Source organism: Lissotriton vulgaris, chromosome 9 (genome assembly GCF_964263255.1).
Source record: "Lissotriton vulgaris chromosome 9, aLisVul1.2, whole genome shotgun sequence".
NCBI classification, from domain to species: domain Eukaryota; kingdom Metazoa; phylum Chordata; class Amphibia; order Caudata; family Salamandridae; genus Lissotriton; species Lissotriton vulgaris.
This window is the reverse complement of record NC_141697.1, coordinates 1,233,677,797-1,233,697,099: the sequence shown is the minus strand read 5'-3', so window position 1 is coordinate 1,233,697,099 and position 19,303 is coordinate 1,233,677,797. Positions and strand designations below refer to the sequence as shown.

Here is a 19,303-nt window from a genome sequence, read left to right as displayed (position 1 = left end):
GAGGGAGCAAGGGATTGGATCTCAAGCTCTAGTGGGTCAGATAGAGGGGGATCCTGGACAGCCCTTATTTCTGGGGGGACCAACTCAAGCAAAGAAGCTTTGTTCTCCTCCTCTGTTCTTGGCCTAACGTGGGAGCGGGAGGGTCCGGGTCGCGCATTGGACACCAACGGTGTGCGCAGGAATGCCGGCTTCTAACAGACTCCAAATGCATACTGACTGTTGGTGTAAATATTGATAGTCAAACCCTCACTCAACTCACAGGCACAGAGGAGTGCAACCAATTCTGCAGCTTGGGACAAATGATAAAGGATTTGTGATGTCTTGACTACTGTGTGTAAAGTGGTGATGGTAGTTTGAAACAAGTACCATCGATAAATAGTTCCCCTTGAGGCTCAGCCAAGGGAACATCAGTCAGGTCTACCCATCCTTTCCACTGCGGAAAATGCTTTCATGCACGTCCGCATTCTCACTCTCCAAAGGGAGGGGCAGTAACGTGGCTGGGTTCAGAGTGGCACATCTTTTTATGGTAATGTTGTGCAAGCAGGGTCAATTAGTAGCCAGTCAGATGCACACTGGTGAGGTGCTGTGTCTTTGTTCTGTTCGACAGTGTGTCCACAGCATGTGGTACCATGACTGTGAGGTCAGTATCAAGGACAAGCCCTGCCCATTGTCGGATTGAGACGCCACAGCCGCGTCCGCTCTTAGAGAGCTCGGGAGGGCTCTGGTGACGTTATCCAAAAGAGCAGAGAAGTAGGCACACAGACTTTGCTTACCTCCAAAGGCTTGTGTTAAAACAGAGAGTGTGCAGCTAGCCGTCTCGTGTACGTACAACACAAACGGCTTCTGGTAGTCTGGCGCACCAAGCACAGGCGCAGAGCAAAGCGTTGTTTTTAGTTGCTCAACAGCTTGTTGGCATTCATGCGTCCAAGGCAAAGGTTCATGCACATCCTTAGTTTTTAATCGTAGGAGGGGTTTTGTTTGTAGGGAAAAGTTAGGGATCCAATGGCGACAATACGAAATAATCCCTATAAAGGCATGCACATCCCGCTGCTTCTTGGGGATGGGCATTTTAGCAACAGCAACTATACCCTCAGGTGTTAGTCTCCTTCCCTCCTTCGATAGTAGGTGACCTAAGTAGGTGACCTCCTGTTGACAATATTGGAATTTCAAAAGGGACACTTTATGCCTGTGATGTTCCAATTTTAGCAATAATTTTACTGTGGCGTCTTTACGACCTTCTTCGGTGTCAGCAGCTATCAGTAGGTCATCGACGTACTGTAGCAGTACATTACCTGAGGGAAGTGTAAGGGAATCCAATTGGCTTTTTAAGGCTTGACTATATATGTTAGGACTTTCAGTATACCGCTGAGGAGCGCAACAGAATCGAAAGCTTCTACCGGCCAGAGTAAACCCAAAAAGATGCCGGCTGTCTGGATGGATGGGAATGCTAAAGAAAGCATTTTTTAAATCAATCACAGAAAATAATTTTGCAGTGGAAGGAATCATTGTTAAGAGGGCAGTGAAGTCAGGGACCACCGGGAACTGGGGATCCACAATTTAAAAAAATATATCTATTTTTTTTAAGTAAATGTTTTTATTGGTGGGATTTATGTAAGAACCGTACATTTTCATATATGTGTATCACAATGATTACAATATTATCGTTTCCATCTGACAAGGATACAATTCCGCTTATCACAGATTATTATCTACCTCTCTTCTTATCTTCCCGTTTATCACACAAATTAGATATAATACTGTCATGTTTTCAACAGTAAACAGCAATAACTTTAAACATACCCCCCTTCCCCTGCCCGGTCATGAGCTTCTATAATTTCCTGGGAGCTAGGAAGCCACCTCCTTATCTCATATCATCTGTCTGAGTTGTGATCTGGTGTGAGAAGAACCCCAGGCGCTCCCAGTGTGTCATTTCTACCCTGGGTGTACTGTGATGGGTCAACCTCCCCCACTGGGGTTTCTCTTTATTTCTTTATATCTGTTATGATTTGATACCAGACTCTTGCGTCCTCTTCCAGTTTATCGTCTTTTCTGACTTTTTTCATTCAGACTAATTCTGCAGTAGCCCATTCCTGCATATCCCTGACCCATCTCTCAACTGTGGATCCACTATTTTGTTAACTTCTCGCAAATCAGTCACAAAATGTTAGACATCAGGATGGGCATCATGGGAGTCCGAGGGTACCTTCTTAACCCCTTCGATGCTCACGATGAGCTCAGCTCGTCATGAGGCACGGTTGAGCTGTGCTGATGACGAGCTGAGCTCGTCATGAACATTGGTAAATCTGGGAACCCAGCACCGGGGAGAATAACCTCTAGCCGCCAAGGTGTTAAGGATGTGGAGAAAAGGCTGTTACACACATTGGCTGCTGTCTCCTCACCCACTCCTGACTTAACCAAATCCTGTATAATCTGTAACAAAGCTCGCTCCCCGCCTGTGGTATTTTGTACTAAGGAATACGAGGCAATACACCGGTGTCCTTTACCTTAATAGAGACCGAAGGTATCTGTAACAATCCCACATCTGTGTCACCTGTGGCCCACAACGTGGGCGGCAGGTCCTTGAATTCAGTGGGAAGCGGCATATCTTTAGAAAAGCACTGTTTGGTACTAGTCACATTCGGTCCTATTGTCATTTAGACACCACCCAGGGAACAAGAAATGGTAGCATGCAATTTCTTCAACGTATCTAATCCCAATAAATTCTCTCCACAATTAGCTGTCAGTAAAAATGGCAAATTTACGTTAAAGGGGCCAATAGTCAAAGCAAGAGGTTTGGAGATTGGGCTCACGACTAGTACGTCCCCTGCAGTTTTCCCCTAGCTGCCTGCTGCATCAGCACCTTAGTTTCCAAGTCTTTCTTTTTCCTTGCCAAGTTTTCCTTCTCCTCATTCTCCCAGTGCTCATAGTACTGTGCCATACTCAATATCACTGAAGGGGAGGAGGTGTTCCGCGTACTCTCTGAAGCCTGCAACAGGGTAGCAATCTCTGGAACCAAATTTGTAACAAATCTATTAACCAATACTCGGACACCCCCTTTCATTGACAAATCCTGCCCACTGAAATCCCAAAATACCTCCCCCCCAAACCTAACATGCATATAGTCATTTCACAAAAGTGAAAATGAAAATTTAGCAAGCAGTGAGAGATATTCACTGCCCACTGCTAATAGCATCCCATAATGCTTTGCAGGGCCTTTGGTTGGGATTGTATTTTTGCCCATAATAACTGTGCTTGGGGTGGTCCTAAGAGGATGACTGAATCGTTCATCATTATATGCTCTTTGTGTTCAAAGCATCTGCTTGGTCCTCCCCCTAGGTTAGGAGGGACCCCAAAATCATCACCTCTCTCATTGCCTGATATTTTACAATTTAAGTTCACTTTTGTGAATTGGTTATATGCTTTTTAACAAGTAAAGTTGCTTTATCAAAGCATATGTGGGTGCAGTTTACAAGCTGACTCCACTATGTGGAAGAGGAGTTCATTGCCCAGGGTTACAGCAGGATAGAGGGTTCATGTTCCTGCTGCACAGCACAATGTGTAACACTGTATTTCGCGAGACATGATGTGTTCAAGGTATGGGCTTTAAGCTCCGCCCATTTCCCACCCATAATTTCAATTGTCTCTTGTGACTGTCTTTTGTAAATGTTTTTCTTTCTTTGGTTATTTTGTTTACTAGTCCTTCCTTAGTACCTCCTTTTCTACTCTAGTAACCTCCCATAAGTACTGCCCCTGTTACATGTATTGTTACTTAGTATGTGTTGTTACGGTTTGTGAGTCTGTTTTGTTCATGTCTTTCTCCTAGCTGCTGTTGAAAGTGCTCCCTACCCTCCCCGCTCCAAGGCCGGCATAAACACAGGATCATTTTTTTTTTTTTTAAGCAGCCCTGCACGCCGCGCTTTAGCTTTAACAATGGAGTCTGCGCATCTTTCAATTGTTATGCGTGGCTCGCGAAAATCTTTTTATTTTAAGATCATATGGTTTTTTTTAAGTGGTGGGTCACGTAGCACTTGATCTTCAACACATTCAGTCATGTTGCCTGCAGAGGGGACAAAAGAAATATTTCAGAGTGGTAAAAACAACTGCGGCGGATGCGCACCTTTGTTATAGTTTGCACGGCTCGCCCAACTATATTTTTTCATTTTGCAATACCTTGCTCCTCTGTACTAGATAACATTATAACTTTATCTCCCACGTTGTAACTTTAAAAAATGCTTTGACTTTAAAACTTTGCAGTACCAAACAGGAGCAAGGCTTTGTAAAGTCAGTGCATTTTTTAAAGTTACGATGCGGGAGAGAAAGTTATAATGTTTTTAAGTATGGGGTAGCAAGATATTGCAAAAAGAAACAAGTGTGGCACGCCACGCTTGATCTTGAACAATGGCTGCTGCACGCCTTACAGCTTGCTCCTCTGTACTAGAAAACATCATGGGCCCGATGTAGGTCGGTCGGTAACGGCCAAAAATCGGTATTTTCGGCCGTTACCGATCGGTAAATAGGCGAATGGTATGTAGGGGGCATTATTTTACCGAATCGGTAAAATTACCGATTCGGTAATTTTACCGATTCAGTAAAATAAGTCATCGTTAAATTTACCGATTCGGAGCCACCCATATGTAGCTGGGACTCTTCAGAGTCCCAGGAGCCTTAACTAATCGGTATTTTACCATCAAATCCAATTTGATGGTAAAATACCGATTCCGGTGTGCATGCACATGTGTGCATGCACACCTATGCCATGTGACAGGCAGACCTGCCCTTAGGGCAGGTATGCCTGCCACATGGCACCCGTGCCTGTTTTGGGGGTGCCAGAGGGTGTCAAAGTGACACCCCCTGCACCCTTGTGTGAATCGGTATTTACCGATTCGGTAAATACCTAATCGGTAATGCCCATTCATTCCTATGGGCTGCAAAGCCCATAGGAATGAATGGGCATTACCGATTCGGTATTTACCGAATCGGTAAATACCGAATTCATCCGATTCGGTATTCCAGAACATTTGGAATACCTACATGTCGGACCCATAGATTTACCGATTTTAAATTACCGAATCGGTAAAATTCGGTAATTTAAAATCGGTAAATCTTTCCTACCTACATCTAGCCCCAAATCTTTGTCTCCAACCACGTAACTTTAAAAAATGCATTCGCTTTTTAAAAGCCTTGCTCCTGCTTGGTACTGCTAAGTTTACTGCTCAGTTTCGAAATTTCTGTTCCACAGCAGCTACTGTTAAAATCCGAACCACATCATCTCTCATTCGTATTTGGATCAAAATGATTTCCAAGTTCAATAATTTTTCATTGAACATCTCAGGACTTCACATAAACTAAATTCACACTTATTACCAGTTAAAATGAACACAACAAAAGTACATTTTTGTAACCTTGTACTTTTATTAAAATAAAAAACTTTCACTCCACATTAGCAATCACGGGGGACAGAACACTACATGTGATGTCATTCAATACACCATAACAAAACCATTCCGCTAGCCATGTTAGTTCAGACTGACCCATATTTTTTAAGTCCTTTTGACAGTGCTGCCTATTGCATTTCCAATTTCCCTAACCATGTTGCAGGGTGCAGTACCTTATGTGGCCAAAAGATGTCCCAAGGGGCACCTAGAGACAGCCTGTGGTACTGCACCCTTTCGCTGCTTCCAGCACAGTGAAAAAGTAAATGTTGCTGTACCCACAATAATGTGCTGCATAGCCAAATACTTATAAGGTCCCAAAGGCAAGACCTATTGAATTGCAAATGGTTGTTTTACTTGGTGTTCAAATGTTACAATCCTTCTAATATAGCGCATTGAGCTATGAGCTGGCATCAAAGCGCTGAATGAAAGTTGCAGGTCATAGCTTCAGAACCTAACTGTTTTTTTCCTCAATCATTCTTTTTTCTAACATTGCGAAAAGGGGTTGCTTTCAGTAGTAATACAGTTTTATTGGTAAGACACCCCAATCATTGTGTTGCATTTCAAATGCTGAGTTTACTAACACTTTCTGCCTGGTTTACATCATAAAAGTACGCAAAGCTAGTGCAAAGTGTTGTTTTGGGGTTTACTTTCCAGTGCAAATCCTTTGCATCAAGGATGCATCCCATGGGTGGTACATCGGCGTTCCCATACACCCACCCATGACATTTGATGCTAATCGCTATCTGCAAACTTTGGTAGAAAGGGTTTTGCATAAAAAAATTATGCCTCCTTGAGGCAAGTGTAAAGTTGTAGCAAAGTTTCTTTTTCTCCAAACCTTTCCAACTTTGTATGAGTGCTGCCCCTTCCAGCACACATACAGAGTCGTAAAGTGTTCTTACATATATAAAGTTATATTTATATAATTTTGCACTAGAATAGTGCTCTTCCAGTATATAACCTGTTCTTGGCATCACGTGCACACTTCCAGTGTAAAGCCTGTGCCTGAAATCACACTCACCCTTGCACTATCGTGCTAGGGCTCGTGCACTTAAGCAAGGCAGCCTTTGGGACGCCAGCACTTGTCGAGCGGGGCAGCAGTCGACATGGTGCTGTTGTGTTCCCTCCTTTTCGTGCAGCACAGCACAGCACAGCATCTTTGGTTTCAGCACTAAGTGAATCTGTCCCTTCTGTCTGTCTCCAGACCAAGCACTCTCTACATATGATGCGTGTCAGTGTGGCTTACATGTGACTCAACACTTTGTTGTCCTCATTTTCTTGAGTAACATCTGTTGTGATATAAAGCGCTCAGACGCTACTTTGGGATGAGTAGCGCTATAAAATGAATGCATGGGAGAGGTGCTAGGGAGAGACGAGGGCCTCCATCGGTGGGTGGCCGTGGGGGAATCCGTGAAGAGGGGGCTCCTTGGGGCACCAACAAAGTTTGTCACATGGGATGCAACCTGCGTTACAGATTAGGTGGCATACCCCGCCAGTGGTGCCAGCACACCCCGAGGGGGCCCTGCAAAATTATAAACTTTGGGGCATATTACCAAGGGCTAGTATCGCCGCTTTCTCGGCGAATTGTGCCGAGAAAGCGGCGATACAGCTCGAGCCCTATTACCAAGGGCACTTTAAAGCCTGGGCCGAGCCCACTTTGCATGTCGACAATAAACATCGCTAATGACATGCAAAGTTGGCGTTCCCACGTCCAACCACATGTAAAATGTGGCTGGAGGTGGGAACACCCTATTACGAAGGCAGGCGTTGGGAGACAAAAACATGCGATAAACTCATTTATCGCAGGTCTCCCAACGCCTGCTCCGACCAGGCGTTAGGCATTGTTAACATGGGGGTGTGGATCATAAAGCTGAATCCACCCCCCCATATTATCAAGGCCCACATTAGCGCATGAAAACAACGTTTGTTTTCATGCGCTAATGTGCCATATCGCCGACTATCGCCGGATTTCTAATCGCCTGCCTGATGCGCATTGATAATTGCGCGCTAATTAGGCGATGAAATCCGGCGATAGCCGGCAATACGGAGATGTGCGATGTGCGTTTTGCAACGCACACCTCGGTAATATGCCCCTATATTTCTCATTTAAAACCATTAAAAATGTACAGAGACGTCCCAAGGACTCTTTCACCAGCGTCTCGTTTTGCTGTCTGAGCCCTCCAAGGCTCCAACTTTCATTCCCCTGCTGGCCAGTGGCTTTAAATAAGTTACTGCACAATTTTGGCCTTCATAGCTTGCTTTTAAAATGCTATCATTTCACGTAGCTGTTCTCCAAACCAAGTATTACAGGGTTGTTGTATAGCCCTCTGCTTCAGGTGTACTTAAAGCAACGATATTGTACAGAAACGAGCTTGTAGCTCAGTGGGTTGAGAGTTCACCGCATGTGTCTAACCAGAGGGGCACATGTTTGGGTCTGTACTGGTGCAGCATGAAGGGTTTTGGTGCAGCATGAAGGGTTTAATACTGCCCTCTCACAGCCCCCAGAATAAGATATCATCCCCACCCCTTTCTACCTCCCTCCCCTTAGATCCAGGTATGGTGGCTTCCTACGAGTAAACAATAAACAAAAGAAATCCTCGGGTCTAAAGTGCCAAATGGAACAAGAATGAGACACCAAAGATTGTCTCCAGGTACTTATGGGGGTGTCCCTTAATTAGGACGAAATCCCATCACCCACCGAGGTGGCATGCTTCATCATTTGGGGTTCTGCTCCTGACCGGGACACCTAGCCCCCCCCCACCCCACCCCCCAGGGCTACAACCCCCTCTCTGTGAGGGAGGAGCTCAGGGGTGTTTTATTCCTATGTTGTTGAGATATACTAAACCCTGCATATGAGAAGACACTGGACTAGTTGGGTAAAGGGCACAGTGCGGATAAACTAATTAGAAAGGTGGGGATAGTGATGCTAAAACTAGCAACCAAGAGCATCAGAAACATTTTTGGCTCGTTCCTGGTGCCAGGATTAAAAACAGTGCGCCTGCAGTATGAAACAATAACTGCATGTGACCGACGAAACCAGGTCTCGTGTACAGCTCCTTTGCGGTGGTATCGAAGCGGCTGACGTCTGTGCGTATTACTGGGCTTCACACCTCCTGGTGATCAATGAATAGTGGTATGGCTCTCAGGCAGACCCAGCCTATGCTGTGGAAAGGCTCTTTATGGCAGATACTCCGCTGCCCCATCTCTTGTACAGCTGCTTGCCCTTGGAGGCGCTTCCCATGGCCTGCCAGACAGTTACTCAGATATGGAGGTGGGCGGTCCGGTCTATGGGTTGGTGGGGTATGTTGACCAGCGCTACTCCCCTCTGGCAGGGATCACACCTCCGGCCTGTCTCGACATTAGTGGGGTTTCGTAGGTGGGACGATATTGGGATATCCACTCTCAGAGACATTATGCAGGGGTCCACGCTTAAGTCCTTCCAGAGGCTGCAGGCGGATTTTAATCTTCCCAAATCACAGTTCCATCAGTACCTACAGCTCTGTCACGCACTGTCCCCCTTGATAGGGCATCTCACGTCCTTGCCCAAGTTTCACCGGTTGGAACGTCGGTTGTGGATGGGAGATCGAGGGGCTCACGAAATCCGACAAATTTATCAAACCCTCGCTGCATACTCAAAAACCACTATACATTGGACCTGGGTGGCGTGGGAGGCAGACTTGCCTGCTCGGACGGACGACGATTGGGCTGATGCGCTGGCTAGCCTCAGGTACTTTGCTGTTTCTACTAGATACAGCCTAATCCAATTTAAATATCTCCACAGATTATATTACATACACCTCCGCCTCTGGAAGATGGGGGCTATTCAGTCCCACACATGTCTTTGCTGTGGTTTGGACGAGGGGTCGTTCCTGCATATGGTCTGGAGTTGCGGGACACTGCAGCACTTCTGGTCGGGTGTTTTGTCTTGCATGGGGCGGGTACGGGCATGGGACATTCCAGCAGACCCTAGATTGACGCTCCTACACAACACAGAAGACATTGAGACATTGGGGGGAACAGATATAAAAGACACCTTCTGTTCTTGGGCCTCACATTGGCTAGGCGAGACATTGCGTAGCACTGGAAGGCTACGTCCCCACCCTGCATAGCAAATTGTGAAACAGCCATGGATCGGTGCATGTCAGCGAAGATTGTGGTGATTAAGGATCGGGGCTGTCCGCAGAAGCATGGGAAGATCTGGGCTAGGTGGGCCAAGTACAAAGGTATCAACATGTCATTTATAATGTGCCAGTAAACCGAGACCCTATTGAACGGCTAGTGGTGGGTGACTTGCCAGTTTAATGTGATAGAGTTACACAGATGTAGACGGAAACTCATTCGATGTGTCCATATATCACGTTTTTTATGGAATGTATGGGGCGTGGTTGGGGAGGGGGTTGGGCATGTTTTTTTATGGTCTGATGTTCCGCAGACCTCAAGGATGGGAAATTTTCAGTACCTAGAGTTTTTACAATATGCCTTTCAAATGTACATTGCTTACCAGGCTTGGCCCATCTGGTACTATGGAAAATCAATAAAATCTGTTGTTAAAAAAAAAGTAACACACTGTATTTGTGCCTGTCACAGAAGCCAGTGGTGGCAGGGGTGGCCTGTGAGTTTTTATTATTAAATCTGCATTTGACCAGGATCGCCGAGGCCTCTGGTGTCCAGGTTCCCTTCTTCCGGACCCGGCTCTCTCATCCCTAGCGCGGCTCCGGAGGAGGGAAGCTGGCCTCGCAGAGGCGGTAATTGAGTGTCATCCTCACCAGGACGGCCTCACACCTCAATCTGTCATCCCTCCTGGCTCTTGATAACAGCGCAGAATAAAAACACAGCTGCTTGGCTTTGATGGATGCTCACATCTCGTCTTATCTCTTTTTTCTCGTCCCCAGGGGAATCCCCGGGAAGAAGTGCGGGACCATCATCCTGTCCGCGGAGGAGCTGAGCAACTGTCGGGTGAGTGGGGTCTTGTCCGCTGCCCCGCGGCCCTGTTTCACTCTCTTGTCTCTGATTGGCCTGTGGGGGCCCGGACCTTGTGCTGCTGGAGGGAAGCGGGAGGATGGCGGGGCCACTTGTAGTAATGTAAAAGAATATCAGGTCACGTAGGTTCTTGTAGAAAGATTTATTAATTAGTTGACATGAGGTGGTAGTTCAAGATAGTAAGAATATTTCTAAGGTAAATCCCCACCAGGAGCTGTCACCAGTCAGCTCAATCCTCATCTCCCAACTGATTCTAGCAACAGAGCATAACATTCCAAACAGTCATCCTGTGTGGTAACATTCCATTAGATGACATAGGTAAGACAACTAGAAAGCCAACACTACACCACTGCAGTGTGGACCATCATGGCTTCAATGTTATCAGCCTTTGTATAGCGCCTTCCAGCCTTAGGATGGCACTATAGCGCTTTCTTCACTTGGAGGCGCTTTAAGTGCTGTTATTAGATTTCCTTCCATAGTATTGTGTGGGTCGTGGATTGTGTATGGTTAGCAGAGATTAGTAAAATGTCTAGTGCGTTAGTGCTTCTGGTTGGTTAATACGGATGTAAAAGGGGTTCGATTGTGACGTAGATGGTTGCAGCATGGAATGCCAGTGGGTGGGTGTGACGTAGGACTGACATGTTCATTGATCTGGTTGTTGGTTTTCCATCACTCTGCCAATACAGCTCATCTCCAAGGAAGCAACACAGGTCAGGTAACTAGTTATGGTAAGGAGCGATGACGTGTGCACGAGGGCTTGGCGTGTTTGGCCTTGGTTTATTTATATGCAGAGGGGGAAATGTACTAGGAAGTGGCGGAGAGAGGCGTAAGCCTCCTTGGCTTAACCACACTCTCTGCCACTTCGGAAACGCAAGGCTGCACCATATTTAAAAGAATATGGTGCAGCTCTGCTTCTCCCCCTGGGATGGTGCTAAGTTTATCAACTTAGGCACCCTTGCACAATAGTGCGTGCGTGCAGGGAAGGATTGGTTATGTGTAGGAAAATCCCCCTTCCTGCACATAAACGATCCTAAAGTGCCATTGTGTTACTGTCATGTGTGCTGCTTCATGCAGCACACATGAAAGTGACAAAATGGCATTTTTTAAAAATGTTTGTTTATGTACATAATCAAACCATGGCATTTTGCTTTTTCCCTTACTCATGCAAAAACAAGGAGAAGTAATGCATTTCTACTCGTTTTGCGGTTTTCCTGATCTTAATTTTGGTGCTGCTTCCTCTGTACACCACCCTTGTACATAGGGGGCAGCGTCAAATACAATGTTTGTTGCAGTGGAACGTCTACCGCATCACCCACTGCATGCCCCTTTTTCCGCTCTCCATAGCATGAAAGGGGGCTCTATGTACAAGGCAGCGTTACTCCACGAACGCTACTTTGTACATAAGCCAAAGCCCCTATCGCCATCACAATGTCGGTAAAAGTAACTGAGGACTTTTATGTATGACCTGCGTGTGGGTTACTGGCGAGTGTTTTTGTGTATAGACTGCATGGCGGTCTGTGACTGAGGGTTCTTATGTATGGGCTGCTTGAGGGTTTATAACTGAGGGTTTTAATGTATGGACTGCATGGTGATCCATGACTGAGGTTTTTTATGGATGGGCTGTGTGAGGGTCAATGAATGAGGGTTTTTATATGTGGGCTGTATGAGAGATATGGCTGAGGGTTCTAATGTCTGGTCTGCTTGAGAGTCTATGGCTGAGGGTTTTTTTTATATATGACCTACTTAAGGGGCTATGGCTGAGAGTTTTTATTTATGTATGGGATGCATTACAGTCTGTGGTTGAGGGTTTTTATGTATGGACTTTTTGAGGGTCTACGACTGAGGGATTTTATTTATGTACGGGATGCATGGCGGTCTGTGGTTGAGGTTTTTTATGCATGGACTTTTTGAGGGTTGTACATGACGGATTTTATTTATGTATGGGATGCAAGGCGGTCTGTGGTTGAGGTTTTTTATGCATGGACTTTTTGAGGGTTGTACATGACGGATTTTATTTATGTATGGGATGCAAGGCGGTCTGTGGTTGAGGTTTTTTATGTATGGACTTTTTGAGGGTCTACGACTGAGGGATTTTATTTATGTACGGGATGCATGGCGGTCTGTGGTTGAGGTTTTTTATGTATGGACTTTTTGAGGGTCTACGACTGAGGGATTTTATTTATGTACGGGATGCATGGCGGTCTGTGGTTGAGGTTTTTTATGCATGGACTTTTTGAGGGTTGTACATGACGGATTTCATTTATGTATGGGATGCATGGCGGTCTGTGGTTGAGGTTTTTTATGCATGGACTTTTTGAGGGTTGTGCATGAGGGATTTTATTTATGAATGGAATGCATGGCGGTCTGTGGTTAAGGGTTTTTATGTATGGACTTTTTGAGGGTCTACGACTGAGGGATTTCATTTATGTATGGGATGCATGGGGGTCTGTGGTTGAGGGTTTCATATGCATGGGCTGCTTGAGGGTGCCCGAATGAGGGTTTTATGTATGAACTCAGGCACGGACTGGCCGTAGCGGGCACTGGGCAATCCCCCGGTGTGCCGCACGGGTGGGGGCCAGTTTTGGGCCCCTGGGGACAAATTTTGTTACAGGGCTGTTTTTGCAGCACAGCTGCAAAATCGGCCCTGTATCAAAACCGGCCGAAAACCGGCCCGGCAAAGAGCTCGGCAGTACCCCCAACCCCCGGACGGGGGGGGCTGGGGCCGACCGAGCACTTTGCCAGGGCTGGTTTTGGTTCCGAGCCCGGCCGTGTATGAACTGCTTGAGAGTCTATGGCTGAGGGTTTTTATTTATGTATGGGATGCATTACAGTCTGTGGTTGAGGATTTTTATATATGGACTTTTTGAGGGTTGTGCATGACAGATTTTATTTATGTATGGGATGCAAGGCGGTCTGTGGTTAAGGGTCTTTATGTATGGACTTTTTGAGGGTCTACGACTGAGGGATTTTATTTATGTATGGGATGCATGGCGGTCTGTGGTTGAGGGGTTCATATGCATGGGCTGCTTGAGGGTGCCTGATTGAGGGTTTGGATGTACAGGCTGCCTGAGGGTGCCTGACTGAGGGTTTCATCTGCATGGGCTGCTCGAGGGTGGCTGACTGAGGGTTTGGATGTACAGGCTGCTCGAGGGTGCCTGACTGAGGGTTTGGATGTACAGGCTGCCTGAGAGTCCAAGGCTTTCATTTGCTCTCCACTGAGGATGAAGGTTGAATGAAAGGTTCCTTGAACCACTCGTACATCTGAGGTGACTGACGGTATCTTTTTACGTACAGTGGGGGTTAACATACTCCTTACAATACAAGGCACGTCATCCCACCCTCCTCCTGTGACTGTCTTTGTAGTTCTTGCTGTAGGATGGTGGAGCATTCAGTGGTGATGCTGGCGAGGCTTCACCATCCAATAGTGTCACAAACCCCAAAGATGGTCCTTGAATTCACACAAATTAATCCTTAGCTCAGTCCTGGTGGTGAGGCACAGAGCAGTCAGGCTTCACTAGCGGAACATGCGTTGAGCATCTGAGAGTACCAACATGGAGGATAAGTAATTGACACGATCGAGAGAAATCTAACTCCAACTTAGAGAAACTGAATCTATTTCTATCTTAATTTAAACACCAAAATTAATGGAATAGCATACATATAACCAGGGTTAATGATTTGTTTGCTTTTGTAAGTCCTTTTTATGCAGACACGGGCCTCTTCTGTCCTTTTGATGCAGACACGGGTCTCTTCTTCTGTCCTCTTTGATGCAGGTTTTTCAGAACTAAGGTTCAGGTGTCTGGGGCATCCCTTAAATCTTGGACTTAGGGTATTTAGGAGAGTGGGAGCAAGCAGCCAATGGGCTGCTAGTCCTACAGCTAGTTCCCACCTGAGATGACCGCATCCGGGGGTGTGGATCACCTTTTCAATCCTTCGTCCAGTGGATTGGAGAAGTGTGGCTCACTGGTTAGAGGAGGCAGACCTTGATGCAGAGGTCAGACCCGGAACCAGGGTTCAATTCCCGACGCGGCAGGGTCTTGAGCTAAAAAATGTCCACGGACTCGATAATTCTCACCTCGGTGCCTACTCGAATCATGGGTTCACACTCTGCAACTCTGGGCAATAGCTTGCTTAATCTCCACTACGGCCCACCGCGATGGGATGCCTGGTCTTCACCTTGGGGATGCCCAGTAGGGGTTATCTCGCAGGGAAAGCCAGGACGGGTTCCCAAAGCAAGCGCTAAGAGACCTGTCGGTGATTTGGCGCTATATAAATCGAAATTAACATAACATAACTGCCCACGCTGGGGGTGTGGCTAGCCTTTTGTGAGTCTACACCGCCATGACTATCTAATTTACTGCCTGCCTGAGTGCAAATGTGCCTGGTGTAGGGGGAGGACGGTTTCCTCCTCTGGGAGTCCGTCCTGATGCAAATCAGCGGCGCTGCAGCCTTTGAAGTTCACCGCCTTGAGGTGCCACTTCCCTAGCTTACCTGGGAGGGAGAAGGTGTGACTGCTTTCCTGGCCAGGCCTTTGTTCCGGACTTCTGGGAGAGATCACACTGCCTGGCAGGAGGTCGAAATCCTGTCTTGGCAGCATGAAACACTGGAACCACAGGTTTGCCAACCAGAGCACAAAGAAGCTGGGTCATCCAGGTGGGCAACCTCTAAGGTAGCCACCTGGGTGCATGCCACATCGCCTTTGACACGAGATTCATGTCAGGAGTGAGAAGGCATGTTGTTTGATACCAAACAAAACAGGTTTAGGCGGTACCATAATGGAGCTGTAAATACCGGTTTCGCCTGGGTGCCAGCGCATGCTGTCCTATGGACCGGCTATCACTTATAGAGTCCTTTAATGGTAAAGGTCACCATAGGTTTATATAAGCCTGCACTTACATTCCACAATTTTGATACAATGCACCCTGCCTCCTGGGCTCAGGAAGCCTTCCTTATGGGTGACTGGCATATATCAAAGACAGTGCATTGGCTTCGCCACACATGGTGAGGGTGACGTCGAGTTCAAGCAGTTTGCACCGCTCCTGTAGTCTGCAAGGACATTCCTGATGTCAGTAGTTGTTTTTGGGTCACACAGGGTGGCACAGCCAGCACTGCAAGCTCTGGGGACCCCTATGCTATCCATGAGTTGGGTACCACTGGTACTGTGTACTTAGGACTTATAAGGGGGGTAAAGTCCTTGCCAATTGGGATTGGCTATGTGCACATAACCGTTTTAGGGAGAGAGCACTGGGTCTGGTTGGCAGGGTTCAGTGCACTGTCAGAGTCGAAAACCAGCATCTCGTAGTCCAAACCGGGGACAAACGTGGGGAGACATCTGCATACAGCCCCGCTTTCTTACACTTACTCCTTTACCTTTTCTTACGAAAGACAGTGTCTGGGGCTTGGTGAGAATAAATATGCAATCCTTACTGTGAAGAACTCCCGGCAATAGCAGTTTGTAATTTGTTCCATCTGTTAAGTAGTTTTATGTAAGTTACTTCGGGGTGATAGCCCACTGTGCAATAAATAAACATAGTGCCTAAGTGTCTGCTTCTATTAATAATGGAGAGGCTGAAAAACAAATCATGGAAACGAATGACACTAAAATCAACAAAACGTCGGCAGTGTCTGTCTCTATGAACATTAGAAAGGCAAGAAGCACGGGTGCATCGGGCCCCGATCAGATACCTATCAAGGTCTATCAAACCGACCATAAAGAGTGGGGACGGTTGCTCTCGCCACTATTTAATTATATATTCGATAGCGGCAAAATGCCAAACTCCTGGAAGGGAAGTATTATAATCCCGATTTACAAAAAAGGAAAAAGAAGCATACCGGGAAACTATAGGCAAATTGCCCTCATGGACGCTGCCGGGAAGATCTTTGCAGCAGAAATTTTAGATAGACTGAAAACTTGGGCATTTTCATTGGGTCTAATTCCTAAGTTTCAGTCTGGATTTCGTCCAAATCACGCAGTGACCGACAATGTAGCAATCTTCCAAACCATCTTAGATAAGTATGTATCAGGGAAAAAACAATCCATTTATGCAGCGTTCATCGACTACTCGACAGCCTTTGATCGAGTGGATAGACCGACCCTGTGGTCAAAGTTAAGAAGAATGGGCATTCCGGAACAGCTATTATATTTAATAGTGAATCTACATAGTGACACCTGGTGCCGTGTCCAAATGGGGAGTGACAAGGGTCTATCGAAGATAATACGAACATCAAATGGCCTAAAACAAGGGTGCCTCTTGGCTCCAATTTTATTTTCTTTGTATTTAAGTGACTTACCATCCCAACTACAACAAGGGCTAAGGACTCCTCCAAAGATAGCCACTGAGTGTATTCACTCCCTGCTGTACGCGGACGACATAGTCATGTTTGACCTAACACCCTTCGGACTTCAAAATCTTCTAGATATTTTACACCAGTATTCTAGAAAAAAAAATTCTAAATCCAAATATAAATAAAACTAAAGTGGTTGCTTTTTCGAAACAGAAGAAAAGGGTGAGGTACAAATGGAAGTTGGGAGGTGAGAAGCTAGAGCAGGTAAAGGAATATACATATCTCGGCAGAATCTTGTCACAAAATATGAGTAACATCAATCAAATCAATCACCTAAAAAGGAAAACTGACCTACATGCTGGGGCCTTGTCTCGCCTATATTCTGCCACTGGACACAGGCATTTCTCTGCACTAATACAAGTCTATCGAGCCAAGATCCCACCGGTCCTGTCTTATGCTTCGGAATATATTCCTTTTAAACAATGGAACTACATGGACTCAATTGAAGGTAAAATATTAAAAAATCTACTGAAAATCTCTACATCTACTCCAGTACAGGCGTTGAGATTGGAATGTACCATCACGAGTGCTTATGCCACAGCCGTAGCTAGTATCATAAGGTGGGCCTATAACCTTCTCCATTCAAAAGAAGGCACTCTACGAAGTTTACTAAAAGTTGAGACATTCAATATTGGTTCTACCCATCTTACCTTTTCCAAAAATATGCGAGAGGCCTTTCATCTCGCAAAAGTCAGTGTGGAAATTTTGTCTATGTGGTCACCAGCACAACTCAAACTTTTTCTAAAAAACTTCACCCCCAAACTGAGCTACGAGATTGACCACTTACATTGTGATAGACTATCCTCGTATAAGATCTATGCAGACTCCCAGGAATATAAGCAAAATCAGTCCTATTTAGATTATACTCTTATACACGGTGCAAGGCATGCAATTATGATGTTGCGCCTGGGAATCCTTCCTGTACTAACCTTTATTTCTTCCTGGAGATCAGACAGTTCTGCTCTTTGTACCCTTTGTCAAGGGGGCAATCAGAATTTGGAACACCTTCTTTTTATATGTCCACACACAGAAATAGTAAACGCAAGGTTAATTTAATTTTAAGGTTCTTATACATGTCTTAAGCCCATTTATCGTTCCTGTAGGATTGTTAACTCAAAGGATTTTTTATCAATATGTAAAAACCCCCCTAATGAATACGTCTGTTACAGAATTTTTAAGTTTTTGAAAATTTCATTGAAAATGTATTAAATGGAATGTATAATGTATATATTTTATTTTGTGGTCCTCAAAAGAGTACCGTAACAAAAATAAACTTTTTGACTTTTGACTTTGTGTCTGCTTCTGGCTAATGAAAGGAACCAAAGTCTGCAGAGCAAGAAAGTTCAGAGAAGAGGGAGCTGGAAAGTGGCTTCTCTCTTTGTTTCGTTTTTTAAGCAGCTGTTTTAATTCTTTTAGCTGACCTTCCGTTCACCTTGGCTGCTGGCAGGAGACATTGTGACATCCCAACTCAATTGTAATAACTTATTACAGCAGAGGAGCTGCCTCCTTTACCTATTACAAGTGACAACTTATGTCGTACCAAAATTTAATAAGAAAAGTCTCGATATGTTTTTGTTAGTGCCTTGATCTATTATAGTTTTATTAACATATGAAGGTTAATAGAATTGAAATTGTTAACCTTTTTCGTGCTCATGACGGCCCCCAGCCGTCATGAGTCACGGTGGGCGTGTGCGCACGGTGGCCTGGGACCGTCCGAGCCACGCCCGGGATTGGAATGTCCCAGCACAGCGGTGGTATTCGCGCCGCAGCGAAGAGGGTAACGTCATTTTGTTTTTGTATAATTTATGCTCATATTATTTATAATGTTTTTATTGTTTTGATCATCTTTTTTCAATTTATTTTTTTTGTTCTCATGACTCAAAGAGGCAATAGTAGTGCGACGATGACGAAGGCGATGAAGGTGATTAGCGCACCTCCCTACCTCTAGTTAGGCAAATTTTACACTTTGCAAATAAAAATAAGAAAACGGGCCCATGAAACTGGCTTAAAATGTGCCTTTCATAAATACCATAGTCTACATCTGTTCGAGTCCTGAGCTACCGCAGAGAAGGAATGTAACCCTGCATGCAACATTCAGCACGGAAGATAAATTCCTCAATTTCCAGAGAAAAGATGGGGCAAGAACGAATTTCCAACACCCTGAAATGCTGCACCATGTGTTCTCGGTACTAATCAGTTGCAGTAAATACCTCTCACCCTGACCCCACTTCTAGGTTTAGGAGTATTTTGGATTACACTCAAGTCATCGGAGTAACTTCAGTAATTATGCATTACTCTTGTGATGTGAAATTACCGATATTACGCAATTACTCCGCTTGTGTAACTAGGAGTAATTTGGGGCAACAATCCTACCCTCGTGCTCAAGAACAATGACCTAAAAGAGAGCTGCAGGTGCTGCAACTGCCGTCCGTGTGCTGCACACTTCAAGATGTTTTCTTAGCACAAAACGCTCCCCCTGGAGTTAAGCCCACCCCTACCCACCACCCACTCCTGTAATCAGGGTCTTGGACGTTACCTGAGACATG

At 45.6% G+C, this 19,303-nt stretch overlaps 1 protein-coding gene across 1 annotated transcript in view; it reads left to right on the top strand.

Moving 5' to 3' along the window:
• CPNE9 (copine family member 9) overlaps positions 1 to 19,303 on the top strand; it is a 952,981-nt gene that overhangs the window by 790,341 nt on the left and 143,337 nt on the right. Inside the window, exon 8 of the mRNA XM_086939381.1 lies at positions 10,325 to 10,388. Within this exon, the coding sequence (XP_086795507.1) occupies positions 10,325 to 10,388 (64 nt within the window). The remainder of the gene's footprint in view (positions 1 to 10,324; positions 10,389 to 19,303) is intronic.